Genomic DNA, 14,896 nt, shown 5'->3' with positions numbered 1-14,896 from the left:
AGCATTGGGCGCGGTGGGCTGACTTGGGAGATGAAAGAAAATTGTATCCAGAGAAGCTCCTGGGGCCTCAGCTGAGAGCCTGAATCTACAGGCGGCCAGTTGAGGGGAGATGGAAGGGCCGCAGGGTCGGAGTGCATCTTGCCTGCCTGATGTAGCCTCCCTTAACTTGTAGTCCTGCCTGCCCGCGCGCCCTCTGGGGAGCTTTGCACAAGGGTGACAATGGAGAGCGGTTGTGCCACACGGGCAGGTGGGGCCCAGTTGTGGCCTGTTGTGTGCCAGCGGCTGGATGGCACCTAGTCTTCAGCAGCTTTGCTGGTGGCTCCCTGGTGGCTGAGCCCGCTGCTCACGAGAGGGGTGGAGACGGGAACTAGGGGCATTAAAGAGCGATGAGCTGGAGCCCACGGAGCGAGGCTGTGGGGAGAGGGCTGCAGAGCTGGGCAAGCGCATGGAGTTCAAATTACAAACACTCTTGGGTCTTTTCGACCCGAGGCAGGGACGGTGTAAGGCTGTGACTAAGCCTTTTCTTCCTCACCTCCCGGAATAGGTCCCTTCCGTGCTGCTGAATGTTTTCCTCCTGGTACCTGGGCATGAGGGGGCTGCCCAGGAGTGCAGTCCTTCCCGCAGCTCTGTCCTCGTGCCCTTCCCACTCAGCGGGTCCTTTGTGAGAGAAAGGAGGCCAGGATACTTCTCTCTTCTAGACTTGGCCTGCGCTGTGAGGAACCTGGCCACCTGAGCCGGCAGACACAGAACAGGAGCCTGAAGGACTGTGCATGGTGTTTATTAGAGATGACAGTGAGGTGGGGGTCTTGTGGAACATGCTCTGTAGGTCACACGTTAGAGCCATAAGGCAAGGGTAGTCAGGTAGACAGGGCCGCTGGGGGCTGTCCACTGTGTCCTATCTCTCCCCACCTAACCCTAACTTAACAAGCAGCAGCTATGAATCAGCGAATAAAGTCGGGGCCACGTTCCCCAGGAGGCATGAGGGCCAAGAACAGAAATGACAGGAGGCAAGAGCAAAAAATGAGCGGGGCGAGGAGGCCCCTGTAGCTGTTCCGTACGTCCTCTGCTATACACACTCTCCCTTCCCAACCCCCAGTCCAGGTTGGCTCCTGTCTGCCATTCGGGGTGACCGTGTTCCTGGTCTCTGGTCCCGTCACATGTTGAGAAGCTTTCCCGACAGGCGAGGAGAACCCTTCCCTGCAGCAGCTTCGGCTGTGAGGCCTCTGGCCCCGGCCTAGCCTGCCTGCTGCTCCAGCCTTGTGTCTGGATGCCCCACTCCAGCTGATGGACGGGAGTGCCACCCTGTCGGGCTCTGATTGTCTCACTTCTAATGTGTGGCAGTGAGGCGAGCGGAGGACCTCGGACCCCAAGCACAACCCCTGAGTGCCTCGACTGTCGGGACTTGGGCCTGCTCAGGGGCCTCGTTTCTTCCTCATGCCATGCTGCCCACACCCACCCTCTTGTCACTCTGAGGGGGCATCCCTTCCCTGAGTCTGGTGGGAAGGCCCCTGCTAAGGGGATCCTGGCCTGAGGGCACTGCCGGTGGGGCAGCTTCTTGTGCAGGAGAGGAAGGTGCCGGGGGTGCAGCACACGCAGCTAGTACCTGGAATGGGAGCCTACGGGGGTCACTGTGCCCAGGAGGTAAGGGGGCTGGCTCCCTGCTTCTCCCAGAACCTTGGGACCACAGGCAGCCCTGGAGCTGGGGCCGGGCAGGGGGTTGTGGGGGCTGAGCCTAGTGCCAGCCTAACGCCAGTCTAACTCCAACCTGCCTGGAGTGGGCACCCCAGCCAGCTGTGCCTGTGCCTGCCAGGGTAGGGCGGCAGGAGGCTGTCAGTAGCTGTCCTTGGGCCAGGGCCGGTTGCGCTGCCAGTTCCGGTCATTGTGGTTGTGCTCCGAGTCCTGGGCTAGGAGCCGGTCTTGGGGGTCGTGCCCGTTAGCACTAGGCAGCCCCGAGGTGTGTTGGCGGTGAGGCTGGTACAGGTCCTGGTAGGCGTCCGCATAGTCCTCCTCCAGGTGGCGGGAGCTACGCTGCGAAGACCCTGTCCAGGCTTGGCGGGAGCTCTCGCTGGCCTCGTCTGAGGGCATCAAGCTGTCCCGCTCCAGCGGCGAGTGCTCCTCGCCGCGCTCCCCCAGCAGCTGCTGGTTCTGGGGGCAACAGGACAGCTCTAAGTAGGCAGGGCAGACCTCGCCTTGGCCTCCCTCCCACCTCTAACTGGGTGGGGGCCGTTCTGCCCCCTCGACTCTCAGTTCCTGGATACAGGAAACCGTGCAAGGAAGGAGGGAGAGGCATCTTCCACGTGAGACATGGAAAACGGGAGCTTTTGATTCCTGCAAAATTCCGGCTCTGCTGTCAAGACAGACTAAGCTAAAGAGAGTGTTTCTTTTGAACCCAGAAAAGTAACCTCTGATTACCCACCTTACTGATTTATTCCCTCTCTCATCAGGAAGTTCCTTCCCCCATCTGCCCTGGCTCTGTATAGCACAGCTGAGTTCTCCGATCCTTTGGCCTTCAAGCTGGAGGCCAAGGACAATCGCCTGGGCCAGGAGCAGGCAGTACTTTGGCGGGTTCAGCCTGAGCACCTGTGCCCACTGCAAACGGGTACCTGAAGTCCGGGGATGGCACTGGGAGGGCCCAAAAGTCCAGGGCCGGGGGCCGGGTGGTGGGTGGCCCTCCAGTAAACCTCTAGGTATTCGGCCAGGTGCTCACACGCATCCTCCAGCTGGTTCTCATCCAGAATCACATCAAATGACTCCTGGGGAAGAGAGGGAGAGGGGGAACGTTGGCTGCCTCTTGGTAGCAGCAACCCCCCACCCGTCTCCCTCACTCCCCCGCCCTGGAAAAGCTAGAGTGGGCACAGGAGTAGCTGACCCAGGCACTCACTGGTGGGCACTGAACCAGCTTGTCATATGCCATCATCTGTACAGTCAGGTGCTTCATCTGTGACTTCCCCCGGGAGCGGATGAGACGCTGGAGGACCTGAGGAGGAAGGGCAGGGCTGGGCCTAGAGAGAACCCGGCATGTCCCCCACTTGTGCTACAGCATCAGCAGCAGGTGAGGATGATTCAGAAGGGGGCAGCAGGAAAAGGGAACTCAGGAGCCCTCGGGCAGGGATCAGGCAGAGGTGTACCGCGTTCTGGGAGGGCAGCCCCGTGGGCCTCCTCCATCGCCGGTGAGGTACCTTTGGTGAGGATACTTTGACAAAAACGATGATGGGGGCCAAGGAGGTCTTGGCCAGCTGTGCCGGGTGGTTGATGGTGTCGGCATCCAGCACTACCAGCTGCAGAGATTTTGCCAGCTCGAATATGCGCTCGATCTCACTCTGTACTTCCGCTGCGGGAGGGGGCAAGTGGGCCATGACGCTCACCGCGGGGCTCCACCTACTTCTTAGTCCCGTGGGGCCGTGGGAGCGCTCCGCGGTGGTGGACGGGAAGGAATCGGAGGGAGAGGGTATATTCATCAAGGTGCAGGCAAGCAGTGAAACGGAGAACCGGGGAGACCGGGGCGGTTCTTGCCAGTCCTGGGGCGGGTAGAGAAGCTGGGCAAGACTGCAGGTGCCGGGGAAGGGAGAGGTAGGAGAAAGGGTCTCACTAAGGCTTGAGTGGGTGGAGAAGCAGGAGACCGGGACTTCTCACCAATGCTGGAGCGGGCGGAGGAACGCTCAATGATGGTCCTCTTGCCAGGATTGTTGAGCACAGATCGCTTTGCCAGTGAGAGGTCAGCTGTGACGCGGGTGATGGAGATCCTGGGGTGGCGGTGGAGAATCACAGCCCACCTCTAAATTCCAAGCCTTAGGCTTCTCCTTACCCAGGTCCCACTGAGTTTCTCTTTAGAAAAGACCTTGCTACAGGCACCTGGAAGGAGATAATGATCTTCTCCCTGGTTCTCATGCCACCTGAGGCCAGAACAACTTACCTGCCATCAAATCTATGTTTGAGGAAGTCGAACAGAGCCTTCTGCATCATGTCCGTGACCTGGGTGGCAGGGGTGAGGGGAAAGGCATGGGATTGACTGGGGCCCTCTTGCGCAGGGGCAGCTTCCCTAGGCATGGCCCTGGAGCCCGCCCCCTCCACACACAGAGCTGGTGGGGGTAGAACACCCCTCCCACTGTCCCTGTGGTCTTCCCACGGCAGGCTGGGTAGAGGCAACCCTTTGGGGTCAGGGGCCTTCTCTCACCTCATAACCTTTCAGAGAGGGTCCCACCAACACCACAGGCCGCATGGAGGGCACCACATCATATGGGGGAACGTGTTCTGCCTGCAGAATGGACCCAAGGTCAGGCAAAGCCATGGCCCTGTCGCCTGCCCTATGCCTGACTGGTGCAGGGCGGATCCAGAAGTTCTGGGCTCCCTCCCCTCTCTGTTCTCTTGCCCTTCCAATAAGGACTGCCCAGAAACCTGTCCCCACAGCCATAAGCCATGAGCCCCCCCAGCCCAGGTCCCTTCCTTGACTCACCTGCTTTTGCTTCTGCTTGGCTTTTTGGAAAAGGAAATAAAAGATTAAAGTTGGTGAAGGGGGAAAAGCCCTGGGGGCATGGTATTTATTCCCTTCCCCAAGGGAGACACTGGGTTTGTCCGAGCTCTTTTGGTCCCTCCACCAACCCCCTCCCACACAGCTCACCTGGGAACAAGCTCCCTTTCTCCCTGTGTCTTAGTTACCCACCTACCCAAGATGGGTGGGTTGGGGGGAGGCTACCTAGAGATGGCGGAGGGGAGCGTCGGTTGCCAATGTCACTCAGGCTGGAGGGGTTCCCAGATCTCCTGAGAGCAGAAAGGGAGGTCAATAAGCTTCTGTGTGGATGCATTTTCTACACATTATTTCACTGTCGTATACATTTCCTTACATCTTAACTAGCGAGGGAGGCGCACGTGTGTGACAGGTGTATTTATGCGTGTTGGCTTTCATATTTGTGCGGTGTTAATGCGTGCTGCGGGTAAAGTACATGTGTCTGGGGGTACGTTTATTGAGTCACAAACCCTGCTCTCACCTGGCCTTCTGCTCCTGCTTGAGCCGGATGCTCTCCAGGCGCTGGGGGCTGGGGATGAAGGCAATGTCCCCACCCTCTTTCACTAGCCTCCCGATCCACCAGTCATTGCTGTACTTCTGGGGGAAGGGGCGGTGAGAGGAGGCGCCCAGGCCTCAGTCCTGGCTCTTCAATGTGAAGGAGCCAAGGAGGCATTCAGAGAGCGGTCTGAGGAAGGCAGCACAAAAGGAGGAGGGCAGGAGAAGGTGCCAGAGGGAAGGGCAGCCAGGTTTGAGCCACCCAAGATTTCAGTGCAAGGCATCACCGATGTCACAGGTAACCTAAGAGGCAACTCATCTAACTGCTCACTTTACACGTATGGAGACTGAGGCCCAAGCCAGGTCTCAGAAGGATGGAGGCCCTGGGGACTGGGTTGTAGATATGAGGGGCGTATGGGTATGTGTTCTGGATAAGAGCTGAGGAGTCTGGGGACCTGTTTATAGACTAAGACTGAAGTAAGAGGCAGGGGAGCTAGGGCACGAGCAGGGGGATTACGGGGCTCCTCTTTGGGGGTTGGGGTTGGTCACCTCTTTAATATGCAGAAAATCTTTGGCCTCAAAGTTGACTCCAGAGCCCTGGACTGGGCACTCCTCGTCCAGTACGCCACAGTAGCTGACATTGGTCCTCACAGCAAATGCCACAGGTTTGTGCTAGGGAATTTGGCCATCAGTGCAAATGAGGGGAGCCTCACAGCACCCCTTCTAGTTTCAATGCCCCATCAGTAGAGGGCGGAGGCCCCAACGGGACGCCCATGACACACACACTCTTTCACACTCATGAGCATCCTGCCCACTGACCCCTGGGGACTTAGGACCCAGCCCAAGTTTCCACCCAGCCCAGCCTAGCCTGCCAGCCCAAGTTGATACCTTGGCCCTTTCAAGCTGCTGCTGAGCCTGGCTCTCCACTTCCCGCCGGGCACTCTCCCGGTCCTCCTCCAGGGAGACGTCTGAGTCCAGAGATGGGCGGCTGGTATAGGAGTCGGCTGAACCCTGGCATGGGCGAGAGGTTGTGACCGCTGGGCACTACAGCCATCCTCTAAACCCTACAGCAGAGGCTCCACTGACCCCAGCCTGTCCATGTCCGTGCTGGACCCCGGTGGTCCCTCTCATCTCCCTGAGAAGGGCCCCAGTGCCTCTGGGGCTGCAGGAAAGCCAGCCCAATCCATACGTGCTAAGATTGGGGCCCCTCCCCACAAGCCCATTAATACTGCGGCTCTGAACAGAGCCTTCACTTTCCTCCTTCCTCCCTTTCCTCTCCTCTACCCTGGCCTCTGGGGCAGAGTGAAGGGAGATGTACTGCAGATGATATATTGGAGATGATTCTGGATCTAGGAGACCCAGCCCTCTTGTTCACATCAGCCTGCAAAGCATCCTGGGCCTTATCCCTTTAAAATGCGTGGCAAGCAATACAGTCAGCTGGGAATAGTCAAGAGACACTGGTTGGCGTGGCACTCTCTCCTGGGTGTCAGGACAGAGCCATCTACCCCCTTCGATCTCCTCTCCCCAGGTGCCTACCCTTCCAGGGTGAAGAGGAAGACACGGTGCTGCCAACTCCTGGAAGTCACTTCCTCTCTCCCCACCCCCTTTCTTTCCCCTTACACCTGCTGGGGCAACTGGCCAGGTGTGGGCAGCAAACAAGACAGACTGAGAAGGCAACACAAAGCTGTCTCCCTGGGCCCCAGTGAGGCTCAGCCACACCATCTGGCCTGTATCTCCCCAGCCCTTCCCCAAGGGGATATCAGCCCTGAAGGAAGGCGCTGTCAGTGCCAGGCAACCCAGCGGAGGACCCTGGGGATGTAGGGACAGGGTCTCTAGTAACCTGAGCCGGGAGAGTCTCTGAGTCCTGCGAATAGGAAGGGGGTACGTTTGGAGGGTTGTAGAGCTCACCAAGAGGGAGATGCGCAAATGAGGAAGGAAAGCTGGACCTTAGGACAGGAGGATAGAAGTCAGGATGTCTGGGTTTCCCTGTCAGACTAGGGGAAAGGGAATCTTTTGTTTTCTGTCTCAGTCTCCACTCTTTATGATCAGAGGCTTGAAGCGTCATTTCCATCAGTTCTGAAGTGCAGGTGGCACAGATAAGGTAGGAGTCTGGCTAAGGGGTCCATGTGGGAGTGTGTGTGTGTGTGTGTGTGTGTGTGTGTGTGTGTGTAGGTTTTAGAATGTTCTCAGGCTGAGGAACATTCCTTCAAGCTCACTGTGCATGAGCACTTACAGAAGGCAGCAGAAGCCAGAGTCTCAGTGGGGAAGACAAACTCACGTACCACCCTGCCCCTCGGCCCCAGCCCCAGCATCGGCAAGAGGGCTGGTCAGCTTGATATCAGCCCGGAGCCTTGAGCCTAAGGAAACACAATGTCTGTGGTAGATGGAAGGCATGAAGAGAGCACAAAGGGAAAAAGTCTTTCATTTTACAGAGGAGTAGAGTCTGCCTGCTGTCCCCCATCTCTCTTGAGAACAAAATAAGGCTGGCTTGGCAGCAGGAGAAAGAGCGGCTGAGCCTCGGGAAGAACCTTTGTGCTGTCAACAGAGTGGGGGGGGACCTCCTTTCAGAGGTCTTAGGCACAGGAGACAGCTGTCTAATGCGAGCAGGGACCAATGGGAAAGGAGGCAAGAGGCAAGGCGGGATGACAACTCACTTTGATGAGTAGGTATCAGATGCCTTCTAGATGTCCAGGCCTGTGCAGGAAGAGGATTCTGACCTTTGCTCCACAGGCTCTCGGCCTAATTTAGTAATCTTAATGTCCCCGCCTGGAACACCTGGGTCACCTGGCCTCTCACCTCAGAATGGGAATCATAGGATCTTCCCCTAAATGTTTAAGGAGTTGTGCTCACGATGGAACCCCCTCTCCATTATTCCCAAGTCCTCAGGGCAGGACCCAAGGATGGGTGCATCCTTCGTGCCCTGGTATCACTTGGGAGGCCAGGGCTGCCCTGCCAAGGGTGCTCTGGGGTCTTGCCTCCCCCACCCCCTGTTATGCCAAAACAGCCAGAGGCCCAGTACTTTGGAGCTGCCAGGAGTTGGCACAGTGCCCTGGTGGTGCCCCCCTTGCCTGGTGAGTGTGTGGGCAGGCTGCAGCTCCACTCTTGCCTGGCACGGGGGAAGAAGAGGAGGGAGATGAGCCGGTGGATTTATTTAGAGCCTGATCTCCCTCCTACTGCTTCAGAGGGGGCCTCAGGGAGAGCAAGGAGCCAGGCAAGAGAAAGGGAAGCGGGGGGAGGGTGATCCAGGAACCAGAGAGGGGTGGGGAGCCAGCAAGGGGGTAGCAGGCTGCCCCCAACACATCCACATGTCAGTCTTCACCTTGCAACAGCCCTTGCCTTCTTGCCAGGGACGGGAAGAACCTTCTAGGGCCCTCCAGCCCCTCCGAGAGGTTCATTCTCAAGCTCACCTTGGCACCCTGGGCCATGCCAGCTGTCCCTTCAACTGTCAGAAAGAGGTGTCCACCAGAGCCTTGAAAATCATCTGCTCTAGCTGCAATGTAATTAGCCCCAGAGGCCCAATGGGGAATTGGGCCCAGCAGGAGCCCAGTCCCAGAAAAGGACTGAGAGCTGCCTATCCTGAGCCCTAGAACTCATGTATCGTGGGCCTGGCAGCAAGAGATGGGAGAAAACCCAAATACTCCCCCTCTGACCAGAGTGGTCTGCCCTCCACACCTATCGGGGACCCCTTCCAAGCCATCTAGTGGTCCTCTCCTAAGGAGACCTTCATGCAGCATGTTTCGGAGAAGGGACAGAGAAGCTGCTGCCCATCCTTGCCCCATCTTTCCAGGCACTCTCCCTGCTCTCTGAGCTCCGGGAATCACTGCCTAATGAGCTGATTTGTCTCAGTGGGTCAGAAGATAAAAGCAAAGAGGAGAATTAAATATTTATCAGTTGCCTGGTTCTCTGAGCAAAGAGCTTCCTCTCCATCCCCAGGCCCTCAGCCCCTCTGGCCTCACCTCTAGGCCCTCCATGCTGAGCAGGAGCTCAGGAAGCCCACTGCTCTGAGGACGCCCCAGCAGGAGGCGTGGAATGGATGGGGCTCAGTCAGCTGGCCCACCCATGTGCCAGGTGCCTAGTTTCCAGCCTGGGAGAGAAGCTGTGCTGCAGGCAGGGTGAGGAAATAAGGCAATGCTCAGGGATGGGCAGCAGAAGGGAATAATGGAGGTCCTCAAGTTTATGATCCTTTTGAGGCTGGTACCTGATTCTCTGTTATCCCAGGCTCTCTAAATTTGTCCTTTACTTGAAGCATAGGTCTGAATTGTCCTCCTCCCCCAAAGCCTCAGCTTCTCCAGTAGCTGTTGTGTTCAGACCCAGTCAATCCTCCTTTGGGAACTCCAGACACTGCGTGTGCCCTCTCTACAGCCTCTATGCCCTCAGTCTCCAGCCCTTCCTCCCTCTACCCTTTAGTCCTGGGCTTCGGGGCCACCTGCTCGAGCCTTTCCCCCCCACACTACCCCCCCCCCCCCCGCCATGCGCACACCCGATACCCCTTGGATACCCCTTGGTCTAGGACTGGAGTCCTGGGGAGCTTTGGGCATGGAAATTCATCTCCCCACTTTTCAGGAGCGCCCCCCCTACTGGCCCTGCCCCTCCACTGAGGCGTTTTTCAAAGTAATGAACGGGGGAAGGGTCCAAGGGAGAAGAGGAGTCACCCCAACTTCCCCACCCCCACCCTCACCGTGGGCACTCACCGCCTCCGAGTCCTCAAACCCGGGCACGTAGGAGTCGTCATACATGGGGGAGTCCGGGCTGGGGGAAGCGCGCGGCGCCGGGGGCGGGAGCAGCCCGGAGGCAGGGGCGAGGACAGCGGGCCGCGCCCGAGAGATGCCACCGAGCCCCGCAGCCCTGCGGGCGGCGGCGGAGAGCGAGAGAGCGCGAAGGAGAGAGCGAGCCGCGAAGACCAGCTGCTCGGAGCTCAAATCACCGCTCCCCCCACCCCACCCCCCCAAACCCTGCCGGTCCCACCCCGAGCGCGGCTGAGGAATCTGGCGCCGGCTCCTACAACAATAGTGCCCGCCCACCTGACCCCCTCCCCGGGAGCAGGCGGGGGCGGCGGTGGGGGACGCCGGCCACCCGGGGAGCCCGAGACCGGGCCTGGAGAGGGTGGCCGGCCGCAGCCGGGGAGAAGGTGGGTCCCCAAGCACCTATGGGGCAGAGGGGCCGCGGGGAGGAAGGGGAGGAGAGACTGCGGGCGGGGCGGATCTAGGCTGGGAGGAGGCGGGGCGAGGAGAGATGCGGAGACAGAGACGCTCAGCAACCCAGGAAATACTCCGCCGGGAAACAAAGGGCTGGAGCGGGGGAGGGGAGGGGGCGCGGAGATGGGACCCAAGCCGTGAAAGCCGAGGGCGCAGGTGGCTTAGAGGCCTGAGACAGAGAAAGGAGGGATCGAGGCAGAGAGAGAGGAAAGGGGGAGACAGGAAATTGGAGAGACTGGGGGAGATCGGAGAGGCGGGGCTGGGGCTGGGGACGGGCGGCAGAAGGGGGAGGGGCCCCAGGTGAGAGGGCCGCGTGTCTAGGCCCTGGCGGCGCAGAGACTCCGAAAGAAACCTCCGCAGTGGTACTGGGGAGGAATGGGTTTGGCGAGCCCAAGCCAATGCGTGAAAGTAGCCCCTACCCCAGCAGGTGCTCGGGCTCCTCCCCCCCTCCCCGGCCCCCCGTGCTGGGACCCTGGAGCAAAGGGCCACGTCGCCCATCCCATGCAACTGGGGTTTTGGGTCCGACCGCCCCACACCTGTTGCGCGATTAGATTCCATCCTAGTCTGGCCAGGACTGTGGGGGGGGGGGGGGGTGGTTCCCTTGCTCGCCTCCTTGCCAAGGACTGTGCCATGCATTGCCAAGGCATCCGTGGGAACTGGGGGAGGGAGGGGCTGTTTTAGGTGAGCCTAAAGGGAGGGGGAGAGAAACCGGAGGGTGGAGGTACGGGGATTGGCGGGGCTGGAACAGAAGGTGGGATACCGGCCACACTGGGGTTGGGAGGGTTAAGGGCAAGACTACCGAGTCACTAGTGTAAGGCCAGATTCCCTCCTTAGAGAAAGGATGGGGGTGGGGTGGCCGGGATCCTGGTTGGAGCCACAGTACCGCGCTGTACCAGTTTCCTTCCAAGGAGAACTGAGATGTGAGGTTAGAGACAGAGCAGCAGCCCTTATCTTGGATAAACTTCCCCAAAGATCCACCCATTGGAGCGCCCTCCTTTCTTCCATCTCCTGAGCAACATTATTCCTTTGAATTTTGATTGTCTACCTGCCCTAACTCCACCACGAGGGGGATGTGAGATTTAGAAAGAGGGTTACACTTGAAGAATTTCTGGGCTCATTCCTTCTCCAGTCCCTGTTTCTCACACCCAGGAGGGTGAATCAGGAAATCTGTTCGTTGCTTTACCTTCCTGAGCTACAGGGGAGTCAGAAAACCAAAGCTGACCCAGTTTGACGAGATCTATGGGAGAAGCATTGCGCATGGGAGAGAGGAAGTCCACCTAACCCAACTGGCTTCCCCATTTATGTCAATTTTTCATGTTCCATTGACAAGAAAGAAGGAGAGAAGGGGCCTCATCTTAAGACTGTCTTTAGCCTGCCTTTAGTCTGTCTGCCCCTGTGAGTGGTGCAGCCCAGCCCTGCTTAGCATCTTCCTGCGGCTGGATTTGGCAGACAACTTTGTTGGAGCCCTACAAGCTGGCCAGGCACTGCTGGGGGAGGCCGTCGGCTTTCACAGTTCTCTCCTGAGTCCAGCACCGTTTGGGGATTGGTTATACGTTGGATTCTCTGGTAGTGCCAGTTCCCAGACACTGTCTTTTCACTTCTGTGCCCCCTCTTTCTAGTTCCTCAGAACTCCTTGTCTCCTCCTCTTTTATTCTCTGCCTCTTCAGTTCCTTCTGTTTTTTCCAGAAGGGCAGAAAGGAGCCTTGAGGTGTGAAAGAATAAGACTCTCAAGGCGCTCTCTCCTGGGTGATAATTCCAATGACGACAGCGGCTGGGGCATCTGCTTCTCTTCCCATCCCTGGATCTACTCTCCTGATCTCTCCTTTTGTGACTCTCTCCGCCACCAGGGGGTCCTGGGGATTGTAGTTACACAGCAGACCTGCCATCAGTGTCACTCCTTCCTCACACACCTTGTTGTTTTCATCCCCATCTGGGACAGTGGTGTCCAAGTCTGCTTCTGAAGCATGAGTTGCCGTGCCAACCACCCCCCCCCCCCGAGACGATTTCAAGCTTTCATACCTGGGCCCATCCCTTGGGTCTTACAGGAGCTTCAGAGCCGCACTCTTTCCCTTATCTCTGAGTCGTTACTCAATGCCCCCTTGCATCTCTTATCTCACCCACACCTGCCTGCTCCAGTTCTCATGCCAACTTCCTGTCCTGAAATAAGACATGTGCCTGTCAGTATCTACGTGGCCCCTAACCTCTTTTCTTTTCCAGGGGTGAGCATAAGAGGAGAGCTGAGGGCAAAAAAACCCCAACCCAACCCAAACCAAAACAAACAAACAAAAAACGGTTTCGAGGATTGGAGAAGAGGATTTCTGCTCTCCTCCCTCCAGCTGCCTGGCACCCAAGGTATGGAAGCAGGACACCGGGGAGAAGCCTGAATAACCAAGTTTGGGAGTGGGAGTACTTGGGAGCCTCCGGAATACATTCCAGCTTCTCCTGTAAATGCACCAGGAAGCTGGCAGATCCTAATCCCTCTGCATTGAATGGGGAAACTGAGGCAGGAGCCAGTACCTCTGGGAAGTCCTTGTCCTCAGCAGTCTTTAAGATGGACCAAGCCCAAACCCCCAGCATTCTAGCTGCTAGGCCGCCCTCAGGGAGCCCGGAGAGGGGCACCAGGGGAGCTTGGTGAATCCCTCTTATCTCCGTCCTTTCATCTAGCTCCTTTTTTGGCTCCCCAGGCAGTCTTCCCCTCCCGTCCCAATCCCAGTGCTTAGAAGCTGCCAGCTCTGACTGCTCCCTCCTTTCTTGCCCGCCTCTTCCACCCTCAGCCTCACCTCCTCGATCTTCCTCCCTCCCCATCACTGCAGTCTCCCCCAAATGAGGGCCCTCCTCCTAGCTTGGAGTGGGGCTCTCCTCCCACCCACTGGGGAGGGGGCCCGCGTTTACCTCATTCAGCAGGAAGGTTGCACTGGAGTCAGAAAAAGACATAGACCGGGCTAGCGGTCTTTCCCCCTCCCCCGGGCCAGGGGCTCCGAGGCGGGAGCAGGACCCGGGCGCTGCTCTGCACACTGGCTCCCGCCTGCACGCCTGGCCTCGCCCCACGCCCGCCGGGCTCGCTGCCGGCTCGTGTCCCTCTCTCCGGGTTCCCTCCCCCTTTCCTCCTCCTTCCCTCCCTCTCCCTCCCTCTCCCTTCCTTTCTCGCCGCCTCTGTCACTCTCCCTCTCCAGTCACCTTTCAGTCCTGCTCTCTCCATTTCCGTCTCTTCTTCCTCCTCTCTACGGTCCCTGTTCTCTGTTTATCTGGGTGCCTCCCACTGTCCTTCCATCCCCACTTCTCGCCTCCTCCTTCCTCCTCAACCCGGCCCCCCAGAAAAGGTAGGGACTCTGGAGCCCCCACCGCCGTAGGCAGAAGGGGCTGCCCGGACCCCGGAGCTCTAGGCGGAAGGTTCTAGTCCCTCCCGACCCCTGCTCCGTGCGCCGTAGGAAACCAGGCGCCGGCGCTCCCGGCGGCGGCGTCCACCCCGACCTCAGCAGGGGACAGGATCCAAGGGAGAAATGCTCGTGTGCGACTCGCTAGCCCCCGCGGCAAGGCGCCCCCCTACCCCGGGGTCCGGGAAAGCCACGTCCAGCCACCCGTCCCCGGCCCAGACCCTGGGTCTCCAGCGCGCCCGGGAGTCCCTAAGGTCTCTCCTCTCTCCTGGGTTCCGGCGTCGCGGAACTCAGCCCGCGAAGGCGCAGGGCTAGGCGAGGCGGCTCCTCCCCGCCCGGCTGCAGCGCCCCCTAGGCTCGCTCACGGGGTGGCCGCACACGCCCTCCAGGTGGCGGCACCCGCCGGGGGTCCTCTCTGTCGACCGGCTGCCGTCCGGCCCTCCCAGCAGGAGGCGCTGTCCAGGTCCGAGCGGAGGGGGCGCAGCTCAGAGCCAGACCCCCCCCCCCCAAGCCTAGGACGAACCCCTCTCCTTCTCCTCTTTCCAAGAACTGCGGTCCCACCTCCGCCCCCCACCCCCCAGTATGGGACTCCAGGCTGCACTCTATCTTCACCCCGTAGGATTCCTTTGAGACACTTGGCTTCTCTGGGGCCCTACCCAGCTCCTACCTCCATGTTGGTCTCCAGGGGCGCCCCCGCTGAGCCCAGCAGCTATCCGGCCAGGCCTGGGCAGCTGGGAGTACAGAGTCGCGGGACTGCTGCTCGGGTCAGTACCCCCTCCACCCCCTTCGGCGGGCACGTCAAACAGGACAAGCCCAAGTTCTGGCGGGGTAGGGGGGAGCAGGGGTGTAGCCCCAGCCAGCTCTCTTCTTGCACCCTTCTAAGCGGATCGGTCTCTCATTGGTCCCTCCACACCCCCAACACCCCCAGGCTGGACTCTTCTCCACACCAAAGACTGCAGCTAAAGGGGAGGGGGAGGCCGACCCCTTCTCTGAGACAGACCCACCCTGATGCTGAATGACAGGAGTCCCTAACTTCCCCTCATCAGAACCGTTAAGATCAAGGGGGCTCCACCGTCCTTCTCAGCCCTTCTTTTACATCCCTTCCCCTGGGAGGGGGGGGTCCTGGAGCCCCTCCCCCAATCCTCCCATCCCCTGGGGATCTTGGAAGACTCCTCTCTCTCTCTCTCTCTCTCTCTGTTCAGCTGACCCTCTACTTGTCCCCATTTCAGAGGGAGCTAATTTGGGGAGAACCAATTCTCCCCTTTCCACCCCTAGCTCCTCCTCAGGCTGGACTTAACCTGGAAAGTGCTTTGTGAGGGCACCTTCTC

At 59.2% G+C, this 14,896-nt stretch overlaps 1 protein-coding gene across 2 annotated transcripts; it reads right to left on the bottom strand.

Moving 5' to 3' along the window:
* Positions 1 to 761: 761 nt before the first annotated feature.
* On the bottom strand, positions 762 to 13,174 carry CACNB3 (calcium voltage-gated channel auxiliary subunit beta 3). 2 transcript variants are annotated; one of them, XM_030322497.1, is made up of 13 exons: positions 13,087 to 13,174; positions 5,888 to 6,010; positions 5,549 to 5,671; positions 4,986 to 5,101; positions 4,694 to 4,758; positions 4,454 to 4,473; positions 4,175 to 4,255; positions 3,914 to 3,972; positions 3,634 to 3,743; positions 3,180 to 3,331; positions 2,882 to 2,977; positions 2,604 to 2,753; positions 762 to 2,145 (listed from the first exon to the last, which is right to left on the bottom strand). In XM_030322497.1, the coding sequence occupies exons 1-13, from the start codon at positions 13,126 to 13,128 to the stop codon at positions 1,831 to 1,833; spliced, it is 1,452 nt and encodes a 483-aa protein (XP_030178357.1). In that variant the 5' UTR covers positions 13,129 to 13,174; the 3' UTR covers positions 762 to 1,830. The 2 variants fall into 2 exon arrangements, with proteins under 2 accessions (XP_030178357.1, XP_030178356.1); XM_030322496.1 differs by lacking the exon at positions 13,087 to 13,174 and adding an exon at positions 9,691 to 10,143.
* Positions 13,175 to 14,896: the final 1,722 nt, after the last annotated feature.

Source organism: Lynx canadensis, chromosome B4 (genome assembly GCF_007474595.2).
Source record: "Lynx canadensis isolate LIC74 chromosome B4, mLynCan4.pri.v2, whole genome shotgun sequence".
Taxonomy (NCBI): domain Eukaryota; kingdom Metazoa; phylum Chordata; class Mammalia; order Carnivora; family Felidae; genus Lynx; species Lynx canadensis.
The sequence above is the reverse complement of the archived record's forward strand: the minus strand, read 5'-3'. Positions and strand labels throughout refer to the sequence as shown.